Source organism: Mastomys coucha, unplaced genomic scaffold, assembly GCF_008632895.1.
Source record: "Mastomys coucha isolate ucsf_1 unplaced genomic scaffold, UCSF_Mcou_1 pScaffold14, whole genome shotgun sequence".
NCBI lineage: Eukaryota > Metazoa > Chordata > Mammalia > Rodentia > Muridae > Mastomys > Mastomys coucha.
The window spans coordinates 110,232,794-110,257,512 of NW_022196896.1; the positions used below are offsets into that span (position 1 = coordinate 110,232,794).

At 38.3% G+C, this 24,719-nt stretch overlaps 1 protein-coding gene across 24 annotated transcripts in view; it reads right to left on the reverse strand.

Annotated features, from left to right (window-relative positions):
- The window catches only part of Trip12 (thyroid hormone receptor interactor 12), a 130,682-nt gene that overhangs the window by 63,873 nt on the left and 42,090 nt on the right, over positions 1-24,719 (reverse strand). For 16 of the 24 annotated variants that reach the window (XM_031368218.1, XM_031368212.1, XM_031368213.1 and 13 more), the window contains 2 exons: positions 12,821-12,946; positions 10,585-11,387 (listed from right to left, as the gene is read on the reverse strand). In XM_031368218.1, coding sequence (XP_031224078.1) covers positions 10,585-11,387; positions 12,821-12,946 — 929 coding nt within the window. The remainder of the gene's footprint in view (positions 1-10,584; positions 11,388-12,820; positions 12,947-24,719) is intronic. The other 8 variants (XM_031368223.1, XM_031368227.1, XM_031368222.1 and 5 more) reach the window with 2 other exon arrangements.

The following is a 24,719-nucleotide window of genomic DNA, read 5'->3' on the forward strand; positions in this document are numbered from 1 at the left end:
AAAAAAAAAAGCCAGAACAGCATCTATCAACCCCTCTTCTTTTCAATGGTACAATGTATACTGGGTAATAGGCTCTATTTAATCTAACAGCTTCAATAATGAAAAGACTCCAAAGTCAATACTGATATGTTCTGTGAATACTACTAGACTGACCATGCATGTTAAAAGAATGTGAGCTTTTCTGGGGAACAATTATGTACTTGGTCTTGATTGCTTCTCTTTTTTCTGCCACTGTCTCCCAACTGCTGGGGAATAAACACGTGGACACTTCCACTTTTCAACTTTTAAGTTTTAGATATGCCAATTTGTTTAAGGTGAAAATTCTCTACTGGGTGGGAGGTGGAGGGGACACAAAGACAGTACCTTGTGATGTAGCCCCAGATAGTCTGATATCTGCCTTATCTCTCAAGTGCTGAGATTAATAGAGTATACTACCACTACCATGTCTTGGCTACTCTGAAAAATAATTCTAGATATCAAGGGGACTGGAGAGATGACTCAGCAATTAAGAAAGCTTATACTGCCCTTGCCCAAAATCCAGATTCACTTCCCAACACTCGTTGGCAGATCAGAACCACCTATACCCTCCAGTTCCACAGTAGCCTTCTGAGCTCCACAGGCTCATGCTCACCCACTGCTTGTACATTCTATATACACACAAACTTAAAAACATGTATATCTCTCCATATTCTTTATTCTAAAGTGAAAATAGTAGTTCTTTCATGTAGAAATCGTCAGGAAAGTTGATGAATGAGTCTTTAAAAAAAAAAATCAGACTCTACAGAGACAAAAGGCTATAGCTAGAACAACATTTAATCTAAACAAAATTTATGGGAAATTTTTATTTCTAAAAAACTTATCTCCAAATGAATAAACTGAATAACTAGGCACTTAAAATGAATACAAAAGGATCAGAACATTATAATGTAAATGAGTAATAATGTGGGGCTTAAGAATTCTTGAATTTTTTTGTATTTCAAGACAGGGTTCTTCTATGTAGCCCTAGCCATCCTCAAACTCAGAGATCTGCCTTTGCCTCCCAAGCACTAGGGACTAAGTACATGCGCCACCACTGCCTGGCTCTTCCATTTATTTTCAACTCAATTTCTTGATGTAGTCACACACCTAGGATTTCTCATCTACTCTACTCAGCCTTTATCCTTAGTAACATGAGACACAGCAGGAAGTGCACACTGCAATGGAGTTGACAACAGATTTAGTCGACTGGCATCTCTCTCATTTTTTTTAAAAGATTTATTTATTAAATGTAAGTAAACTACAGCTGGGCTTCAGACACACCAGAAGAGGGCGTCATATCTCATTACAGATGGTTGTGAGTCACCATGTGGTTGCTGGGATTTAAACTCAGGACCTCCAGAAGAGCAGTCAGTGCTTTTAACCACTGCTGAGCCATCTCTCCAGCACCCTCTTTTTTTTTTTTAAGCATTTAAAAAAAAAAAAAATCCAGCCACTTGTGGAACATGCTATAAACCTTGTTTTGTGGGTTGGAAATGGGAGTATTATGTTCAAAATGAGCCTGGGCTACATGAGGCTGTCTCAGAGAGAAATTTTATTCCAGGTTACCTCTGCTACACAGCTATTTCAAAAAGCACCTGAGTTACACAAGACCATATCTCAAGAAATCAAAAACACGCAAAGCAAGGGAGAGGGGATGATAAATATACAGTATATACATTAAGATAGCAAAACAACTTTTACTTATATCACTTGAAAATTTGTTAAGAGCCAAAAGGAGGTAGCACACGCCTTTAATCTAGCACTCAAGAGGCAGAGGCAGGCAGGCAGATCTCTGGAGTTGCATCCAGGTCTGCAGACTGAATTTCAGAAAACCCGGCACTACAAAGAAAATCCCTGTCTCAAAAAGCAAAAACCAAGAACAAAAAATGTCCTGTTAGGTATATATCTTTCTACATAACATGATAGTAACAGAAACAGGCCTAAAGCAAAGAAATGCCTAGTGTCATTAAAAATCTATACACGTCCATAGAAAAACTCTGGTCTTCTAAATTAAAAAAAAAGAAAAGAAAAAAAAAGACTAAAAACATGCACCTTCACAAAATGCCACTTAGACAGCATTTTAAAAAATCATCTAGGGCTGAAGAGAGGTTAAGAGCACTGACTGCTCTTCTAGAGGTCTGAGTTCAAATCCCAGCAATTACATGGTTGCTCACAATCATCTGTAATAGGATCTGATGCCCTCTTCTGGTGTGTCCAGAGACAACTACAGTGTACTCATTACAAAAAGAAAAAGAGAAAAATCTGACTCAGCCAGATGGTGACATATAACTTTAGTCTCAATGCTTTGGAGGCAGAGGCAGGTAGATCAGAGTTTGAGGCCAGCCTAGACAGCAAGAGTTGAGTCCTAGGGCAGAAACAACAAACACCTGATACATAAAAGGTGGTGACAGTGAAAGAGCTACAATCACAGCTCAAATTTCCCAGTGAAAAGCAAACATACTTGGTACTTCAGTCCAAATGCTAAAGGCAGGAAACTGAGACCAATTAAAACCAAGTCTATAGACATTAAAGATTCAGGATAATACCAAGAACCACAATGTTGAAGTTAAAACCAACGATTCAGTGATGAGAAGTTTATGAAGCAACCAGATTTCCAGATCCAGATTACAGATTTCCTGTATGATTTCCAATTATACAACTGAGCAACTTTCTGGACACAGGATATTTTACATGTAAATTACAGAAATCCTTGATTAAAGGAGACAGTCACAAATAAATGACATATCCCCTACCCTACACCCCAGGAGGCTTCTTCTTAGTTCAAGCTCCTCCGAGGTTTGACACACCATCAATTTCAGATAGGAGCTTCAAAGAATCTTCCCTGTGATATGTTATCAACCTAAGAAAAATCTAAAAATATTAACAGATGTTTCATTCTAGAATACAGCATAAGCAATCATTAGGCAGCAAAGTCACCTAATCAGCAGTTAGCTCCTCAACATTAAGTCAAATTCTGCCTGAGAATGTGAAACAACAAATTTTGATGAATTCAAAAGTCAAGAAGGAGCCCACAAAATGGCTCAGTAGATAATGGTACTTCTGTACAAGCCTGAAGAGAACTGGCTCTATAAAGTTGTCCTCTGGCCTTCACATAAGACAGACAATAAGACTCAAGAAAAATTAAAATGAAAAAAAGGCTAGTCAGGGAGCTAGAGAGTTAGTATAGTGGCAGAACACTTGCCTGGCACATATAATGTTCAATCCTAAGCACCAAAAACAAAAACAAAAAACAAAACAAACCACATAATCCCATGAAGTTTCTGAATATATGACCTGCCATAATTTTTTACTCCTGTCTTATAAGAATTAATATTAGTTTGAAGATAAGAGTAAAGGAAACTTTGGCCCTAACTACATGTGGTGGTTGAGAGAAAATGGCCCTTGTAGGCCCACAGAGAGTGGCACTTGGGTGTCCTTGGGAGCTGGAGAAACATCTCAGTGGTTAAAAGCACCGGCTGCTCTTCCAGAGAGTCTAAGTTAAATTCCCAGCCACATGCTGGCTCTCAATCATCTATGATAACATGATGCCCTCTTCTGGTGTGTCTGAAGACAGCAACAATGCACTCATAAATTAAATAAATCTTGGGGGGATCCAAGTGGCCTACTGCCTGGGTGCTGCCAGGCTTCGCACCATGACAATGGACCAAACTTCAATTAAATATTTTTCTTTATAAGATTTGTCAGTCATAGTATCTCTTCACAGTATCAAGTCTTAACTATGATACTTTCTATAACTGAAAGTTCAGTTATTCATAAAACTGGCATGAGTAGCAAACATTAACATCTGAGTGTTCCCAGTGCAGAAACAGATTTGCACAATGACCAAAGCACTGCTCCATTTACTGAAGGTACTTACTTTCAGTTGTGCTTCCTACATTCTGTGATAGCCATGTAACAGGGACTATGTAAATAAGTCTCTGTAGATAAGCACTTGCTTTTATAAGTAAGTATTACGCCCAGTTCACAATAAATTTCCAGCAATTATCACCTCTTAAAATGACAGAAGGATTCAAATCCAAGACTACTGATCTGTACTTTGGACATTCTCCCACAAAGAATTAATATTCAGTAATAGATCCCTTTCTCTTAATCTCTTCATTGCTATAGATTTTCACTTTAGGACCAATTTCAGAATGGCCTGAGTTTGAATCTCAGTACTATGGCTTCTTTTCTTTATGACCTTGGACAGAAACTAGATCAGCAATTCATTCCATGTTCTATAATCTCAGAATTTTACTTGCACAGAAATCTGATGGAGCCAGGCAGTGGTGGTGCATGCCTTTAATCCCATCCTTGGGAGGTAGAGGCAAGCATATTTCAGGGTTCGAGGCCAGCCTGGTCTACAGATTGAGTTCCAGGAAGGCCAGGGCTACACAGAGAAACCCTGTCTCTAAAAAAAGAAAAAAACAAAAATCTGATGGAAAAATGAGATGATCCATGACTAGCACAGTAAATATTGGCTAGTCTTTTGTTCTGAAATTGTTTTTATTTTTTAAGAAAAATCCAGCAGGGCATTGTGCCCCACCCTTTAATCCCAGAGGCAGAAGTAGTTAGATCTTTAGAGTTTAAGGGCAGCCTGGTCTAAATAGTGAGTTCCAGGACACTTAAAGCTGTGTAGAGAGACCCTGTTTCCAAAAAAACCAAATGCCAATGATGTAACATGAATAATGCAGTTCAGAAGGTAGTTATCACTAATTCACTAGCAAAGGGGCATCTTTTTATTTCCCCAGGGTCTTTTGTTTTTGTTTAAATTTATCTATTTTATTTATGTGAGTACATTGTAGCTGTCTTCAAACACACCAGAAGAGTGCATCAGATCCCATTACAGATGGTTGTGAGCCACCATGTGGTAGCTGGGAATTGAACTCAAGACCTCTGGAAGAGCAGTCAGTGCTCTTAACTGCTGAGCCATCTCTCCAGCCCCATCCAGGGTCTTAATTTTATCAAATCAAAAAATGTTTTATTAATAGAACATGAGAAGTAATAAGGTAGAGGCAGGAAGGAAGGAGGGAAAACAGTGAAGAAAGCAAGGGTTTCAAAGTTATAATAAACTATCCAAATCCTAATTATCTATCTTCCAGGTAAAATGTATAAAGTATATAAAGTGCTCAGGAAAGCTGTTCTAACACCCTGGAATAATATTCCCGAATACTCTAAACCACTACTACATTGTTTTAAAATCATATACAACTAATAAAATAACCAGTACTTACTAGATGCTTTAAAAAAAAAGTTACCAGTTCCTTCTCTCATTTCAATAGCTTAGGCTATAATTAGAAATTAGAACAAGTAGTAGCAATAAGATTAGGAAAACACTGGCTACATATAACAATCTGAGAAAGTGACATTGCAAAAAAGAAAGTGGCATTGTAAAATGAAGTCTAATAATATGAATGATAACGTAAAGCAAGTTTAATTGAAAAATTCATTTGTTTCATGAGCCAATGAAGTGACAGAACTCTTGGTCTTTCCTCAATAAGAGTTCTATAAAAATCAAGAAAAATGCATTAAAGAGTCTGTGCTGTCTCGCTACACAATGGTCATGAAGGTCCATGAAACCCTCCAAAAAACAATTACAAAATTAGACAATAAAACCCTATGACTGAAGTTGCCATAATCGTATAAGGATACAGAAAAAATTAGCACTGGGCTTCCTCATTTACTGCCTAACCCTCTTACTGCTGGTGTTTTGTGTTCTAAGCCTGTTGAGAGCTCTCATTTAGCTGTGGATCTTATGGCAAGATGACACAATAACAACATGTCTGTGAAATAGGTAACCAACTGTTTTCTGATCAAAGTTGATGACCAACAGGAGTTAGTTCACATTTGTTACCGTAGAGGTTCGAGGTGGTATGTACTGAGAAAGCTATTGCTGCCATCTTAATATGTATTGCAAAATACACATGATGTGCTTATCATAGTTTTCTTCTAAATAACTGTTTATACTCACAGACTGGTGGGGACTATTTGGTGAGATGAGCATCTCAGCAGTGCTCAGTGGAACTGTACGGACTAATAAGAATGAAAGAGTGCTGAATGCTTTGGAGGAACATTCATACCATGCCCTACAAAGTCCAAGGAACACAGAACAGGGTGGAGGAACTTAATAGTTTGGGCCAGTAAGACAGAACAAAGTTGTTCAGTCCCTAGAATCTAACATGGAAGGCAGAAAGGAAGAACTAACTCTGCCACTTAAATGTGGCATAATATGAACACACAAACACACACTACTCACTCATCCTTCTACTCCATCCTACCACCAACAGAGAGACAGACAGACAGACAGACACACTGACACACATATAGACACACACAAGTAATGACACTGCTATCAAGCCTAGGACCTGAGTTTGATCCCTGAAACCAATAAGGTAGAAGGAAACTCCCACAAGTTGTCTTCTGACTTCAACACACACTAAATGATACCTGTGAACCACCATTCTCACATACACAAATGTAATTTTATTTAGAAAAAAAAAAACAACAGAGGGAACAAGGGAAAGAGGGTGAAATGCTACCTCCCCAATATGACTTGGTTTTGCGATCCTGAACACAGAACAATAGCTGTAACCACAGCTTTACATGATCTGCTTAAGACTATGCTCATCAACAATCTGTCCTATAAAGGGTAAAGGCTCAGAGACGACCACTCCTCTAACCTGAAGATTTATACATATTTAAAGAAATTGAGGATAATATAGACATTTCTTAGGTGGGATAAACTGTGAGGTAAATGTCCTAGAGATAATCCCTGTAAGTGGCCTTGGTGAAATTTATTCAACCACATAGACACACAGAGGAACACAACATTTAAGTTGGAGAAGGGGATTTTTCAAAAGGAAACAAAAGGAAATAGGTATGACTAAATTACATGCATTTATGAAGAGTAGATGAAACTCACTCTGTGTAATAAATATATACCTATTAAAACCCCTTTCCTTTTCCTTTCTCTTCCTTCCTTCCTTGAAAAAGGATTTTACTATGTAGTCCTAACTGGCCTCAAACTTTGCCTGCTTCTGCCTCTGCTTTCAAGTGAGCTGTGATTGAAGATGTGCACCACCATATGCGGCCCTAGAAACTATCAGTGGTTGTTGTTCTTTCATACATCCATGGTTTCAGGGAACCTGAAACCCTCTTTCTACCTAAGAGGGAACCAGGCATTCACATGGTAAACAGACATGAATGCAGGCAAAACATACATAATATATATGCTTTTTAAGTGTTGTCTATTAAGAAAAGAAAGCTCAGCAGGCATAGTGCTGCATGCCTATAATTTCTACATTTTAGAGGCTCAAGCAAGAAGATCAAAAGTTTGGTTGGTGAGATGACTCAGCAGGTAAGAGCACCGACTGCTCTTCTGAAGGTCCTGAGTTCAAATCCCAGCAACCACATGGTGGTTCATAGCCACCCGTAATGAGATCTGGGGCCTTCTTCTGGTGCATCTGAAGACAGTTACAGTGTACTTGTTTATAATAAATCTTTGGGCCAGAGCTAGCAAGGACTGAGCGAGCAGGGACGACAGGAGCAAGCAGAGGTCCTAAAAGTCAATTCCCAAAAACCAGATGAAGGATCACAACTACCTGTACTAGCTACAGTGTATACTCATATGGATCAATAAATAAATCTTATTAAATCTAAATAAAAGAAGCAAAAGAAGCAGAAGAAGCAGAAGAGGAAGAAGAGGAAGAAGAAGGAGGAGGAGGAAGAGGAGGAGAATCATCATCATGAAGAAGCTTCTGGGGCTGGAGAGATGGTTCTTCCAGAGGACCCCGGTTCAATTCCACCCAAATGGAAGCTCACAACTACCCCAAGATCTGACACATTCACAGACATACATGGAGGCAAAACACAAACGCACATAAAATAAAAAATTATTAAGAGTTCAAGCCTAGGCCGGGCGGTGGTGGCACACGCCTTTAATCCCAGCACTTGGGAGGCATAGGCAGGTGGATTTCTGAGTTTGAGGCCAGCCTGGTCTATACTCTATAGAGTAGAGTTCCAGGAGTCCTGTGAGTTCCAGGACAGCCACAGTTACACAGAGAAACCCTGTCTCAAAAAACCAAAAAAAAAAAAAAAAAAAAAAAAAAAAAAGAGTGCAAGCCTGAGATATAGAATGAGCTACCTTACTTGCATAGATATCCTATCTCATAAGAAATGAAAAAAGAAAACCAACCCATGAGAAGAGGTTGAAGACATATCCCTGTAGTATTTACTATATATATGTCATCACTTGGCCATGAACCACCTTAAGAAATAAGAACAGAATGAGATAAATAACTTGAGTGAAGTATTGAGATGGGAGAATATGAATCATTTGCAATGTAAATTCAATCCAATTTACTGGCTATGAAAACTACACAGCAGCCGGGCGGTGGTGGCGCACGCCTTTAATCCCAGCACTTGGGAGGCAGAGGCAGGCAGATTTCTGAGTTCAAGGCCAGCCTGAACTGGTCTACAGAGTGAGTTCCAGGACAGCCAGGGCTACACAGAGAAACCCTGTCTCGGAAAAAAAGAAAGAAAGAAAACTACACAGCTGTGTAACAGAGCTACCACAAAGAAAGCCATATGCTCTTATTTCAAGTGAGGAGGAGGGACAGGGGTTGACATTAGTATTTCCAACTGTCATGAAAACCTGGGCATGGAGAAGTCAATCTTTGAGCAGGTCTTTCCTTTTGACTGCAAACTAGTAAACTTGCAAATCTCTATCCACTACCTGTACCACTTTAAATGATGGCAACTTTCCAACAACCAACCATATGATATATGTAAACAAAAAAATGTTATGTTAAGCAGATAAGGAGCTTACTGACAAATATAGGACACCATACCCCAAAGTAGGAGAGAACAAATTGTCCTTCCCAAGCAAGCACCATAGCACATGCCCAAGTATGTGTATAGACATAGCTACAGATTTAGTGCTAAACAGCGTCAACAACTTAGTTGACTCTATTTTAAGTTAGGCTGATTCATCATTAGTGAAGTTGTTGAACAAGAATGTTAGTGAAAGGGCTGGTCATATGGCTCAGCAGTAAAGGCAATAGCCACTAGGTGTGATGACCTAAATTCCATCTCCAGGACCCATACGGTAGAAGTAGAGAAGGAATGTCTTCAGACCTCCACATATGTACCATGGCATGTGTACCCACTGACATATACATAATACAACAAACACAAACAAATGTAATTTTTTAAAAAAATGTTAGCAGCAATCACTGAAAGGCATTCAATAACTAAGAAATACCATAGGTCTATCAAAGCCATCATCTCGTAAAAGAACTCAAAAGAGAAAACTGCCTGAACTCCTCCTAGGTACTGCTATATACCTGTATTCCCTGGCAAAAATATGAAGATCACAGTAACTGAAAGTACTTTGAGGGCTGGAAAGATGGCTCAGCAGTTAAGAGCACTCACTGCTCTTCCAGAGGTTCTGAGTTCAATTCCCAGCAACCACATAGTAGCTCACAACCACCTGTAATGGAATCTGATGCCCTCTTCTGGTATGTCTGAAGAAAGTGTATTAATATACATAAAATAAATAAATCTTTTTAAAAAAAAAGAAAAAAAGAAAGTACTTTGAGCAACATGCTTAGACTATGGGTCAAGAATTTAAAAACAAAGAAAATAAAAACCTTTAGACTTGTTATTAACTGTGAAAAGGGCCAGGTAGTGTTGGTGCATGCCTTAGGTCTCAGCACTCAAGAGGTAGATGCAGGCATTCTCTGCAAATCTGAGGCCAGCCTGGCTACAGAGAAAGTACTAGGACAGCCAAGGATACACAGAGAAATCTTATTTCAAAACAACCCCCACCAACCCAAAAAAAATGTGAAAAGGATGTGGCTCACTGTTCTCTCAGTTTCATTATCCTTTCTATATTCTTAGAACAGAGCAGAAAGGAACAGCTTCAACCATACAGTGTGAACAGTTAGAAGGTCAGCATCATCTTTCCTAACAGTTTTAAGGAGGAAGTCTCCTGAAGAAGGAAAGAAGGGAAGGTAGAGAAGGTAGAGGGGTATGTGTGTGTGTGTAAATCTCCATCCCTAAGACTAATTCAAAAAGGAAAGCACTATGCTCATTCCCCGCTTCTTTGCTTAGATGTATTGTTTCTACTCTTCTATAAGCTTCAAGAGCACAATACTCTTTCCATTAAATTAAGTATGTGGAACATATGAAGCAATCATCTTTTAAAAGTACACTCTGAAAGTCATAAATTCGTGCTTTTAAAATCTAGTACAGAAAAATAAAATTAAATAAATTAAAAATGCTTTAAAAATCTAGGTCAGAATAACTTTCCCAGTGTTGGCATTAGAAAATAACTGAACAGTAGATTACATAAAGACAAACATATAGACACTAAAATATGATTACTTAGCAGTAATAAAGACATTTCTTACCCGTCTCAACAAATTTAACTTGTATTTTAACTAACATACATTCTTATATGGAGATAAGATAAATCCGAAACAGAAAAAATAAAGCAAAGAAAGCAAGATCATTCCAGACCAACCAAGAGATGTTGAGTAAACAAAAACCTTCCCAGAAACTTACTTGCTAATTTGGCCTGTAATCCTGAAGGTCCAGGTTTTGATGCCTCTGACTTAGAAGACCCTGGAAGAGACAGTTTTGTTTTAGGTAGGCTAACTTTGGGGCTGAAGCGAGCAGCCCAATCAAATTTTGAAGAGCCACCAGTTTTACTCTGTTCCTTTTCCCTGCTACTTCTTCTGGGACTGGGGCTGGATGCAGAACGGGAACGCCTGGCCTTGTTCTGGTCTTTTCCTTGTTTCACCCTGGCACCTGCTGGTACAGTCGAAGGGGCCGGGGCTACAGCTGAAGATGAGGAGGAAGTAGAGGCAGGAGAAGAAGAATCAGTGATGGTGCTACACCCAGCTTTGGCTGAGGTGGCCGATTTTGAAGCCAGCTTGGTGGGTTTTGCAGATCTCTCTTCGGCACCAGTTGATTCGGACCCAGAACCACTCTTAACACAAGAACTCTCTGTCCTCTTTCTTTTCTGACTCCGTGAACTACCAGCAGCCACACTCTTTCTGGTGTGAGCCTTACTTGTTGACGGCAATTGTGCAGATTTCAGTTGTTGCTCCTGGTCTAAATGTCTCTTCTTTGACTTACTATGTGGCTTATTGGTTTCTGAGAGAGACTCAATATGCTGAAATGCTCTGGGCTTTTTCGCAGAGCTAGGAGAGTTGGTCCTGTTGTAGTCTGGACTAGCACTGCGTTTCACTCCTCGAGAATTGTCTTTTTTAGGCACCTGCCCCGTTTTCTGCCTTTCTGAAGTATTGGCTTTGTCTGGATCCTCTGGTTGTGGAACTATGACAGCAGATGATGAACTGCAGCTTCTAAGAGGTTAGATAAGAAAAGAGTTAGCTGTAGCCTGTCATGAGTAAACCTGTCTTCTAACACTTAAGATTCCCAACTCCCTTAAATCTCTGGACCTTTGGGGGAAAAGGTGGTGGGACAAAGCCTCAGAAGTCCACTATTAATATTTTTGAATAGTTGGAAATGGAAGGAAAGTACTATGATTTTTCAATGTGCATTGTCCTTATGGGAGTGGGGAGAGAAATGATATCTCTCTTATAACCCAGAATGGTCTATAAAAAAGTTTTCAGCTAAGACACTCTTTGAACACTGGTCCTCCTGCCTCCACTTCGCATGCGCTAGGATTTTAGGCTTCTTCCACCATGCCCAGATCAAAGTGAGAATACTCTTTGATCCAAACATCACTGAAACCAAGACTCCTCTAATCAAAAGATGTTATTGTTTTAAGAAAAAGAATGCTTAGTGTTTCAGAACTACTGAGCTTGAATTCTGAAGCTCTATTCTAAAGACAAATATTTTCTCAATGTACAGAATAAGCATTTTCTGAAAGGTTAGACATCATCTTGTAAAACAAAGAATCTTTATAGTAACACCCCTAAGTAAAGCCTCCTACCAATCATATCTGGAGAAATGGCTCAGTGGTTTAGAGTACTTGAGTCTTTTTAGCTGAGGACCAGTGTTCAATTCTCAGCACCCACATGGTAGCTCACAATCACCAGTAACTCCAGCTCTAGGACACCCAAAGCCCTCTTCTGGTCTCCTCTAGCACCCACATATATATAAACATATGCATATTATGTATGTATGTATGCATGTATGTATAATATATATACACATATGCACGTGCGTGCGTGTGTGTGTGTGTGTGTGTGTGTGTGTGTGTGTGTGTGTGTGTGTGTGTGTATTCTCCCCCCTAAAGAATACTGACATGGACTAACAATGATACTGACTTAGGTTCTGGCAATCAGCATTAAATAAAATGTTAAATGACATCTTGAAATGCTGACAACTGGGTGGCTGTTGCTCTTTCATAGAACTTGAGCTCAGTTCCCAAAACTTATACCAGGTGGCTTGCAACTACCTCTAACTCCAGCTCCGTGGACTCCAATGCCCTCTTCTGGCCTCTGTGGGCAGTGGCGTTCATGTGTACACACACACACACACACACACACACACACACACACACACACACACACACACACACTCACTCACTCATAGTTTGTTAAATGCCTATAGAGTTTTGTTAAGCAAATAAGCAACCTCATCACTCCTAAACAAGTAAAAAAACTCCATTGCCTAAGGTAGAGATCAGCAATACCACTGAAAAGTGAATAACATACAGAGAAAATTGTAGTAACATTTAAGATAACCTCACATAAGCTTTCATATTATGAAATAATTCAAATCCAATTTAAGTCTTCCTTGAAACCGTATAAGCAATGTGAAAATTTACCTTTTAGAAAGGTGTCCCCTTGACAGTTCAGAAGTAGTATTAGATTGCACTTTGGGTGCCTTAAAATTAGATTTTCTACTCTCAGGAGGGATAAATCCCTTACGTTTTGCCTGCCCTAAATGTGACCTGTCAGCAGAAAATCAAAACAGAAATCTATCAGGACACTGAGATGCAAATGCAGTATCGAAAGTGAAATATTTTTACATTAAAAAGCCTCCCAAATCAGTTGACCTGCACATCTTCCAAATATTAATTAAATTGTGATCCTACCAGATAATCTGAGAAAAGTAATTGTCTTAGAACCAACCACCTCTACACCCAAAGGTTAATAATCCTAAGTATCAGCTACCAAAATGCATATTGTGCTTATTTAAGCAATTTTTTCAGATTTCATTATAGAAATTCTAATATTTTCACAACATACACAGAGACACAGACACACAGACACACACACACACACACACACACACAGCAAATACACTTCTTTTATTAACACGGTGTAGGTTGACTAAATGACAACATACTATACATTCCAAACTGAGAACATTGAATGTTTCAGAAAAAATGACAAAATAACATAGGTATATTTAACTTGATAAAAGTTCAACATTATTACGTAATGTATACAGATATTAAAATACATTTACATAGGATCCCATAAATGTGCCAGTTTTTTACATTTAAAAATAGGCAATGTGACTATAGGTTTTTAAACATTTATTATAACTGGATATGCAGACCAGTGAGTGGTAAAGTGTGTGCCTAGCTATTATGCACAAGATCTTGGTTTCAATCTCCGGCACAGAGGAGAGAACCTGTTTTTTTGTTTTATCTTTAACTTTGCAGACCAGTGTATGGTAAAGTGTGTGCCTAGCTATCATGAACAAGATCTTGGTTTCAATCTCCAACACAGAGAGTAGGGGGAGAACCTGTAAAACAAAAGAGAAACTTTGTAGAAAAAAAAAGCAATAGTGATTCACAAAACAATGATGGTTCCCAATTTGTACATTAAAAGTCAGGTAAGGACATAAATACAGAACTGGATGAACCCATTTTCAACCTGGTTTTGCAGAGAAAAATCAATGTAGTCATCAAATAGCAAATACAACATGAAATCAAGATCGAATTAATCAACACAAAGTACACATATACATATGCATTATCCTGGAGATATCTAACAATTACCTCAGAACATTAGTGCATGTTCAAAAGACTCCAGTGATATAGGTATATTTTGTTTACAACAAATTTTAATTATCAATGGCAGCATTATTCTAAAAAAGCAAGTTTGAAGAAATTATGTTAAATGCTAAATTAAATATTTTGTGTAAGTTTAGTCCTGGTGTTATTTCATTCAATAAAAAGGCACATAAGTTATCAAAAAAAATAATAGTAGCCTGGCAGTGGTGGTACAGATCTTTAATCCCAGCACTTGGGAGACAGAGGCAGTCGGATCTCTGAGTTTGAGACCAGTCTGGTCTACAGAGTGAGTTCCTGGGAAACCAGTGTTGGGAAAAACAAAAAATAAAAACAAGCCAGGCGGCGGTGGTGCACACCTTTAATCCCAGCACTTGGGAGGCCGAGGCAGGCGGATTTCTGAGTTCAAGGCCAGCCTGGGCTACAGAGAGAGTACCAGAACAGCCAGGGTGATCCAGAAAAACACTGTTTCAAACAAACAAACAAACAAAAAACCTGGTATTAATAAAAACAACTGGTACCCATGTTCTTTATAAAAACAAGAATGAGATCACAGTATTATTAATTCTGAAAAGAGTTACTTGTTTAAAAAGTAATTCTTGGGGCTTGAGAGATGGCTCAGCAGTTAATAGCACCAACTGCTCTTCTGAAGGTCATGATCTCAAATTTCAGCAACCACATGGTGGCTCACACCCTCTTCTGGAGACTGCTACAGTGCACTTACATATAATAAATAAATAAATTTTTTTAAAAAAAAGGTAATTCTTGACGGGATTATAGCTTGGTGATTACGCAGTATGCCCTAGGTTGATTCCTAACTTTGCAAACTGTTTTAAGCACTCAAAAAGAGGTATGACATGTTTTCAGGAAACAAACTTAATAGCAGTAAAATGATATTCATACAGTATATCATCCAGGTACTATATACTGTTTTCATACTTTTGTTGTACTTTTTTATTATTTGTACTGTAGACTGAACTCAGAGCATGCTTAAACAACTGATCCCCTGTTGTGCTGTCCTCAGAAGTTTTATAATTTAAAAACCATGAACTAGTTATTCAAAACAAAGCATCTTTTAAGAATAATTAAGCTAGGTATGATGGCACAAGCCTTTAATCCCACCATGACATAGGAGAAGCTGGTGGATCTCTCCCTGCCACAGAGGCCAGCCTAGTGTACAAAGTAAATCCCAAGACAGCCAAAGCAAACTGTCTTGAAAAATAAAAATGGGTAGGGTGGGTGGGTGTGTGTGTGTGTGTGTGTGTGTGTGCATGCGCGCATGCATGTTTTGAGATTGAAACAAGGATTCAGCACACTCCTTTAATCCCAGCGCTTGGGAGGCAGAGGCAGGTGGATTTCTGAGTTTGGGGCCAGCTTGATCTACAGAGTAAGTTCCAGGACAGCCAGGGCTACACAGAGAAACCCTGTCTCGAAAAACCAAAGAAAAATAAAAAAAATTAAAAAATAAATGTTACATATCTCCAATCAATCACAAAAAATAAAAATGCTAATTTTCTTCTTTCAAAGCAAAATTTTAAGAAACCAAACTGAAGCCATATTGAATAGAGATCAAATAAAGTTCCCAAGACACCTACATCTCCCCCACCCCCTTAACTGACATCCTGGTTGGCAGGTTGAAATAGGAATGCTCAGCAAGTCCCCCAGCCACAGGTCAGTAACTTAACCAGTGGGATCGGGTTAAGTATAAAATTAAGAAATGTGCCTAAGGAAGTCCCCTATCCCTAAATAAACCCTAACTGGTGGGAAAATTAACTGTAACTTGGCTCAGATGTCTGTGGAGTCTGCCATTCTGGCCTGGGGTTGTAGCTTCCAGGCCTGTACTATAGCCCTGACTGAGATCAGTAGCAGCCTAAGTGCAGTACTTTTTTGCCATCTGATAAAATACTTATAAGATGAACATTCAAAGACCCAGTCAGCTCCTGACTGTGCTATTGACCCTGACTGGACAATTTTTGCTGCCTAATTCAAGTAATCATGTTTTGTTATCTGTTTTGGACTTTTAGACCCTAACAAAATTATTCTGTTTTTTATTAAAGCTCACTCCAAATTTTTTGTAATGTAAAAATTAGAATGCATTCATCATGACCTTACTAAAACCTTAAATGAACCAAAAACCAGCAGATAAATTCTCAGCATCAGATCACAACAATGTTAAGTTCTATGCCATCAGATTAAAAAGCCAAAATTCACAAAACTGGCTTAAACTAGCAACGCAATGGCCCCTCCTACTATTATTTAGCTAATGCTAATCTCACTGAGAAATTACACCTATTTTTAAAAACTGCTATACAGGGATAGCAAGATGGCTCAGTAGGTACTGGCACTTTAACAACTAAGTAGGACAACCTGAGTTCTAGATCCCTAGGACCCACATTGGGTAAGGAGAACTATGAAGTTGTCCTCAAACATGTACACACGCACTGTGGCACATCCAGGCACTTAAAGAAAACTGTTTTAAGTCATTGTACAATTGCATTTGTTTTAGGAAGAAGGTGATGCTTATGTAAAGGGCAACCCATATTTTCAGCTTTGTAGGACTTGAGACATTGCTGAGTGGTCAAATAATTGCATGCTTCAGGCCATGGGTTTGTTTGATCCCAAGCACCACAACAACAAAAAAAAAAAAGAAGAAGAAGAATCTTCAAATCAGGTAGGGTCTTCCTTTATGATCTCTTTATAAAAAAGAGGGTCATGGTCCTGTAATTAATTTTTTGTAGTTTGCAATATTACCAATTCTTCTCTCTCTCTCTAAAATGAAAACATCTGAGGAAAACTGTCCATTAAATAATTTCCACATTGTATTATTGACTACAATATTAAGCATATGGCTAGAGAGGTTAAAAGGGGGGTGGGGGGGGCAGCATTGTGGTACATGCATAATCACTCAAGGCAGAGGAACACAGAGCAAGCCTGGTCTACATAGTGAGATTTTAATCGGTGGTAAAGTATGTTTTAGTTTAGTATGAGAGTTTAGTATGCATGAGGCCCTGGGTTCAATCCCCAACACCAAAACAGAACTCTCAACACACCCATACACACCAATTCATATCCCAAAGATTACAAAGAGATCTAAGCTGTATGTCAACAAGTGCATTGCACTTAATATTTAAAAAAGAAGTAAATAACTAGTTAAAAATTATATAGTTCCTTATGTTATATTTTAAATGTTTAAAAACCTTTTTCTAAGTTTTATTTGTTTTACAGCTTTATATGTTACAAATATTCAGAAAAGCAAATGAAATGACAGACCTCACTTGTCTACTACAACTCTACTTAAAGGCAGTGAAACCTACTTTTGTACTGCCACACTCAAACTTCTCATTGATGCCAACACAAGAGTAAACAAACATAACATCAATAGCCAAACATCTATTTAAATGTTGCTTGGCAGTGGTTTTCTTTCTGCTTATTTTTATTTCTGCAAAATGCTAATACATATTAGTGTTTTTAAGCAGTGGATAAGAAAATACTTTTTATAAATAATTCTAACATATTAAGGGAGCCAGGTATTATGGCACATGCCTTTAATTCCAGCACTCAGAAGCAGGTGGGGTAGATCTTGGATTTAGAAATCAGCAAGGGCTACGTAGTGAGAGCCGTTGGGGGTGGGAGTGTGGGGAGGAACTAAAGCATAATGGATGTACGCTAATGATTGACCATAGGAAAATCTGTATCTGGTAGAATTAACAATTACTATACTAACCTATTTCAACCAGTATTATGAGAGGATAAATTTCAGTCTTGTCTTTGTCCTAAAGAGGTCAGTCTCATAAAACAAAGCATTCAATCTACTATATGTTCTAGTGAAATCTGCCCCCCTCTCACAAAACAAACAAGTTATCTCTACCAAGAGAACACTGAGCTTCAAGCCTGCCTTTAAAGAATGAACAGCAATTAAAAGACCAATTCTGTCACCAGCCAAAAGTAGAGAAAAAAAATTACAGAACTCCACATGCTGCCTAGCAAATGAGAACCTGGAACCTTATATATAGCTCATCTTAGTTTCACTCACATATTTTACACAATACCAAGGAAAGGGGGAAACACGAAAATAATGAAAAAAATGACTACTGAAAGAAAACTTGTCTTGAAAAAATGGGTGGGGAAAAAAAACGAAACAACATAAAAACAAGAAATGAATCCTGGCTGTGTCTCCCTCTGAGCTTGAAGCCTGCCTGGTCTCATCTACAGAGTCAAATATTTGCAATTTCCAACTAGAGGCCCCTCTTTCTGGCAGTAACCAAGGCAACCATTGTAAACCTTGCTTCTCAGGCCCAAGACAAGATAGATTAGATTACTCCTCTCACTAAAAATCAATTCAATGTTGAAGGTGGAAACTCATAAAACTCCAGGCTAAGTTGACTAATTTTTGTTTTGTTTTGTTTTTGTTTTTTGAGACAGGGTTTCTCTGTGTAGCCCTGGCTGTCCTGGAACTCACTCTGTAGACCAGGCTGGCCTCGAACTCAGAAATCCACCTGCTTCTGCCTCCCAAGTGCTGGGATTAAAGGCATGCACCACCACTGCCCGGCCGAATTTCAATGTTTTTAACCTGGGGGCTTGTTTGTGTCTAAATTGGGGTGTTTGTACAGTAATAAAATTTAGAACCTTTCAAAACAAAAAAGTTGCTCAAGCCAGGAACAAGCAGAGCAGAAGTACTCATGGTCATCTTCAGCACCTAGCAACTTTAGATCAATATGGGCTACAATAAAAAACCTGTTTAAAAAGAAAGCATGGAAATGTGCTCATAAAATTTCCCTCCTCTCAAACAAAATGAAGTTCTAGCTTGAATGTAACTGAGGACAAATTTGAGCTGCGAGACAGACAGACAGACAGACAGACAGACAGACAGACACAGACACAGACACAGACACAGACACAGACACACACACACACACACACACACACACACACACACTGATCCAAAGGTTCCTTCCTTCCTAGCTTCTACCCATATCTCAACCACAGGTATTTCCAAGATCTGACACCCTCTTCTGCCCTCATTGGTTACCCTCAGACAGACAGACAGACAGACAGACACACACACACACACACACACACACACACACACACACACACACACAATAGGGGGGCGCAATTTAGAAGATACTGCTAAGTAGGAGAATCAAGAGACCTCACTATACCTATACTGATAGGTTTTATTTCACATGTAGAAGAGAAAAATAATGAAGGCAAGTAAAAAGCCACCATTCCTCAAGAGCCCTGCAGAAATGGAACTATCCATATGGTCTGCCCATTTTCTGTCTGCCCATTTTCATGCATGAAGCTGTCAATATGCCAGATGGTAACTTTACAATCATATATTCATACTTTTGCCACCAAAAGAAAAAAAAAGTTTTTGACAATTTAGTTCATGTGCCTGCCCATGTGAACATAGTGGCAGGGAAGTGGACTCCCTTTGTAAACTTTGTAAGCTCTCAAATTAGGAAACTGGTCAGCCCTTTGCCCCACAAGCTCCAGCAGCCAGGTCCCTCCCCAGACCTCCCTATTATAATGTCCAGCCTCTGTAAAGGTCACAAAACAAAGGTAATCTCTAGCCCCTTAACAACCTCTCCAGATTATGTGAAAAGTCTGAACAAAAGCCACCAATTCCTGAACATGAAAACCCAGTCCTTGAGTTCCCCAAAGGTCAGGACTTGAAATGCCACCAATCCCCATCCTGGAAATCTCCGCACTAGAAAGCTCAGTCCCACCAAGAAACCCTATATAAACCCTGCCTGCCCTTTGTCCGATTCCCTACTGTCTGCTCCCTAGGACAGTGCAGCCATCTCTGATTTGTCCATCCTCTCCTTGGACCCTCCAATAAATCTCTATCAGGAGATTTGTTGCCTGTTATGACTCTCTCATCAGAAGAACCAAAGGCAGAGTGGGGCTAAGGCTCCTGAACTCCTCAGCTTAGCTGAGGAGCTGCAACACCTCTGCTGAAGAGGTTTCCCCTCAGAGCTGAGTGGTTACTGAAATCCTGTGTCTGATACCTTCTTCACGCAGAGTTGTGTGGTTCCTGGAAATCAAAGGGTCCCCAGGACACCTTCCCATCTGAGCAGGAATGCCAACAAAAGTCTTAAGCTTTCTCTTAAAAGCTAAGCAATGGTTAGAAGAAATCTAGTAAACAGAAGTAACAACCATTCAAGATGAATACAAAAACACTGAACAGAAGGACTGCTGTGACTAAGAAGTGTTTGATAAAACCACCATGGTTATTCCATTTATCTTCTGTAAAGAGGGTGTAATTCTTTTCTCTTTCAATGTAAGGTTTCTTCTGGAATTCCAGGCTGGCCTAGAACTCACCGGAAACCCCCACCTGCTGGGATTAAAGACTTGCACCATCATCACCCAGCTTGTTTTTCAAGCCTACAAAGCCCAGGCAGCCTGTAACTCATAATCCTCCTGTCTTCTCTTTCTGAAGTATTTGAATTACAGGCATATGATACCATACCTAGTGGTATAATGTTTAAAAAAGCAGAGTTGGTCTACTTGAAAATAATGTTAAGCCTACAAAAGGATACAGGAAAATAAGTGAATTTATCATAACAGTCAGTTACTGGCTTAAGACAACATGGTTAAGAGTATAAGGGACATAATGACAGATGAACAAGGAAAAAAGGCTGACAGATAATGAGTTTACCTGCAGATCCTGGGGATCCCCAACATGTTATTGCAATAAATGTGTTAGGAGAAATTCAATGTGCTCTGAGATTTCTACAGAATTGCTAACATTGACAGAGACAAAAATCAAGCTCTCTGACCCTTCTCTCTCTCCCCTTTTCCCCTCACACCCCATGTGTTCCCGGCCGGCCTCTTTTCTTTCTCTGCCTCTACTCTCTACTAAACTCCCCTTCCCATGCCTTAAATAAACTCTATTCTATTTTTTAAAAGAAAGACAAAAATCAAAATGCAAAATAAAATTTAAGTCTATGTTTTCCATATAACTAATACTGATTTTTAACAATCTGTGTGTTTGAGTATATATGCAGTTATGTGGATGCTATGATGCAAATGTGGAGATCAGAGAACAACATTTGAGTGTCAATTTCATACATCCTGTAATAAAAAAAGTCCTGTAATAGAAAAAGCTGAGACATGGCAGAAAGCGTCTTTTCTTGCTAAGCCAATCTGCCAGCCTAAAAACTGTTAATTGTTAATAAAAAAAAAAAGCTACAGTTCTGGATAAACATATCAAATATTAATATTTTATAGGACTAATTTCAAAATAATAAAGATTGGATTCAAACATATTAATCAAATATGAAATTGTAAAAACAAAAGAACTCAGAAAAAAGCTATTGTTCTTTTAAGAGAAGAGAATTAAGAACGGACTTAATTTTGCAGACTTCCATACATTAAAACATAAAAATAATAAAATAAAATGTCAATGCCAGTGAGGTAATAACCTTCCTTCCATAAAGAGCTATAATTATGTAACAAACATCTTTGAAATTAAGACAAAGATCATCTAACAAGATGACATATTTATTTAACAAATTATATAAATCAAGATTTTCCTTCACAACAATCAGAAAGGCTTAACTTTTACCAACAAGCATTTTTTTCTTCACTTCTGGGGATGAAGCTCTAACTAAACTGACAATGCTTTCCCAGTATTCACCAGGCCTGGGGTTCAATCCTCAGCCCTGCATAATCAATACCATGTCAAATACATGAAACCCTGACTGAAATTAAATGAATAAGTCTATGTTCTATTAACATTTTGATAAGAGGGTGCACACAAATAGGACAATAAACTAATCTTTTTGTAAAAAAAAAAACTCAAGAAATTTAACAAGTTTAACAACTTGTTATCAAGTCATCAAAATATTCATCTTAGAATTTATAAATTTATTTTCATGAAAAAAAGAACCTCACTCAAATATAGTAATACACACATATTTTTTTATAGAAAAGTAGATAAGCAAGCAAGCCTGCCTTCAGTAGGTAGGAAAGGGCTAGAATCTCCAATTGTGCAATTTTGAAATCACAGAAAAAGCACATTAGCATTTCAATTCTCATGTAGAATTCTAGAAAAGTATATACCCAGTGATAGTAACTGATCACTACAGTCTATTACTCCTACTATACTACTTTATGTTGAAATTCTGATATAAAAAGAGGAAAGTAATAATAAAGATATGGAACAGAACTACATTCCACAGATATCTAAGTGGTGAAATTAAAAATGATCTTATTTTCCTGTGGCTCCCCATTTTGTAGATTCCACACATACTTTTAAAGTAAAAACAATAGAACACTGACACAATTTTATGCAGAGTTGTTATGAAAGTTCATTTAATCCCACCATTTGCCCACTGAGAACAGGTGAAAGCACACTGTACATTTAAATGATACTGCATGGCCAAGAGGGAAGGGATAGCCTACAAATACCTGTGCTAGAAGTGGAAAATGCTAGCAGTATCCCTGAGAGCAAGCCAACAGAGAAGCAGTGGAAGGAAGTTTTTTTCCTAAGGAAGAAAAAGAGAACAGAAAAGAGAGGAACAGATCAGCTATCATCCAAAAACTCAGAGGACGGAGAAAAAGAAAAATAAAAGGAGTAAGATGTCTAGTTCACTACAGACAGCAATGAAAGATGTAGAATAAAAGGAAACAGTCAGAAGACACTTTTCTTGAATGAATGCAAATCATTCTTTCAAAAAGGTAAAAGGATCTGAAGTGGTGGCTCAGTTTAGAGCATTTGCTAGTTCTTAATGAGGATCCAGGATTCATTTCTTAAGGCACCAGCTACATGGAGGACCATAGACAATTGTAATTCTAATTCCAGGGGTTCCTGCCATCCTCTTCTGGCCTCTGAGAGGCATATATACGGCACACATACAGAAATGCTAGAAAACACACACAATAAATAAATAAATAAATAAATAAATAAATAAATAAATAAGAACCTTTAAAAAATAAAAAGAAAAGGTTAAATTCAGTTACTAACCAGAGCCTATAATCCCAAGATTCAGGAAACTAAGGCAAAGGGATCCAGCCTGAACTAAACAAGAGTAGCCTTGCTGAGAAGTCAAAAAGCAAATAATGAAATAGCAAGCTTGAGAGGTATTCTTGACTTGGGAGGAGGGCAGGTTAACTGGAAAGCAACTACACAAAAGTGGCAGCTTAATCCTATATGAAAGAAAACATCAAGCTAAAATACAAAATTTCTACTAAATAGCGGTGTACTATAGGGGGTAATGTTGGTGCACACCTTTAATCCAAGCACTAGGGAGACAAGAGGCAAGTGGATCTCTTTGCATTCAAAGACAGCCTGGTCAGAGTTCCAAAAAAGCTAAGACCCATGTAGAAAAACCCTGTGTTTTTCTTAGAAAAATAACAAAAAACTAGGAGAAAAACCTACCAGTTAAATGCTAAGCTGAATGAAAATATCCTTTGATTTTAAGTACTTTCATCCTTTCATCATTGAGATCAAGAGGGCTCTGCAGTTAAAATAGGCTAACATGGGGGCAGAGAGATGGCTCAGTGGTTACGAGTACTGACTGCTCTTCCAAAGGTCCTGAGTTCAAATCCCAACAACCACATGGTGGCTCACAACCATCCATAATGAGATCTGATAATCTCTTCTGGAGTGTCTGAGGACAGCTATAATGTACTCACATGTAATAAATAAATAAATATTTAAAACAAAACAAAAAACAACAGGCTGACATGATTCAACTGACTGTAGAAAAAAAAAAAAAAAAAATCAAGCAGTCTAAAATCAAGTCTACCAGAAACTGGCTATATCAAACTGACCTACTGTATATATTTACTATACAAGGATTTTATTTATATCTGCCCAGGGTTTCCATGAGTCTCAACTGAGAAAAAAATAAAAATAAAAACATACCACAATAGTGGTATTGTGACAACCCCTTTGTTATTATCATTTCATTCATTAGATCTCGAACAATACACTTTTACAAATCCACTGTTCCTAGGCTGCAGAGATGACCTAAAAGGTTTATAGTGCTTGCCAGCCTGTCCTACAGGGCAAGTTCCAGGATAGCCAAGGCTACACAAAGAAACCCTGTCTCAATAACACACACACACACACACACACACACACACACACACACACACACACACAATACAAAACAAACAAAAAGCCCAAAAAGCAAAGGAACACATCACAAGTCGTGAGTGGAGTTCCACTTTCACAACCATCCGTAAAACTACAGCTCCTGGGGACCCAACCCACTTCTACTCTCCCTAAATTCATGTTCATACTCAAAAAAATTATCTTCAAACTACAACTGTAATTCTGTCCCAATTAAGCACAATCTCCCCCCTCACAAAAACCACTAGAGAAATATTCTCAAGATAATTATGTTAGGGTAACATAGTCTGCGATTTGATGAGAACACACTCAAATTTCTTCCCAGCTGAGATTCTACTACCCTCAAAAGATTCAGGATGAGGGAGGATAGCCACAACAAAGCAGTATTTCCATTAAATAAACAAACTCCTTTTGACAAATCTGTTTATGTATTTTATACATGCTAAGAATTAGAAGATAAATCATATGTTCAGTACTACTAAGTCATTATTACACTGCACAGTTCAACACAGGTATGTTTCAAAGAAAAGCATAGAGACCCCAATGGAGGAGTTAGGGGAGGAACTGAAAGAGCTGAGTGAGGGGGTTTGCAACCCCATAGGAAGAACAATATCA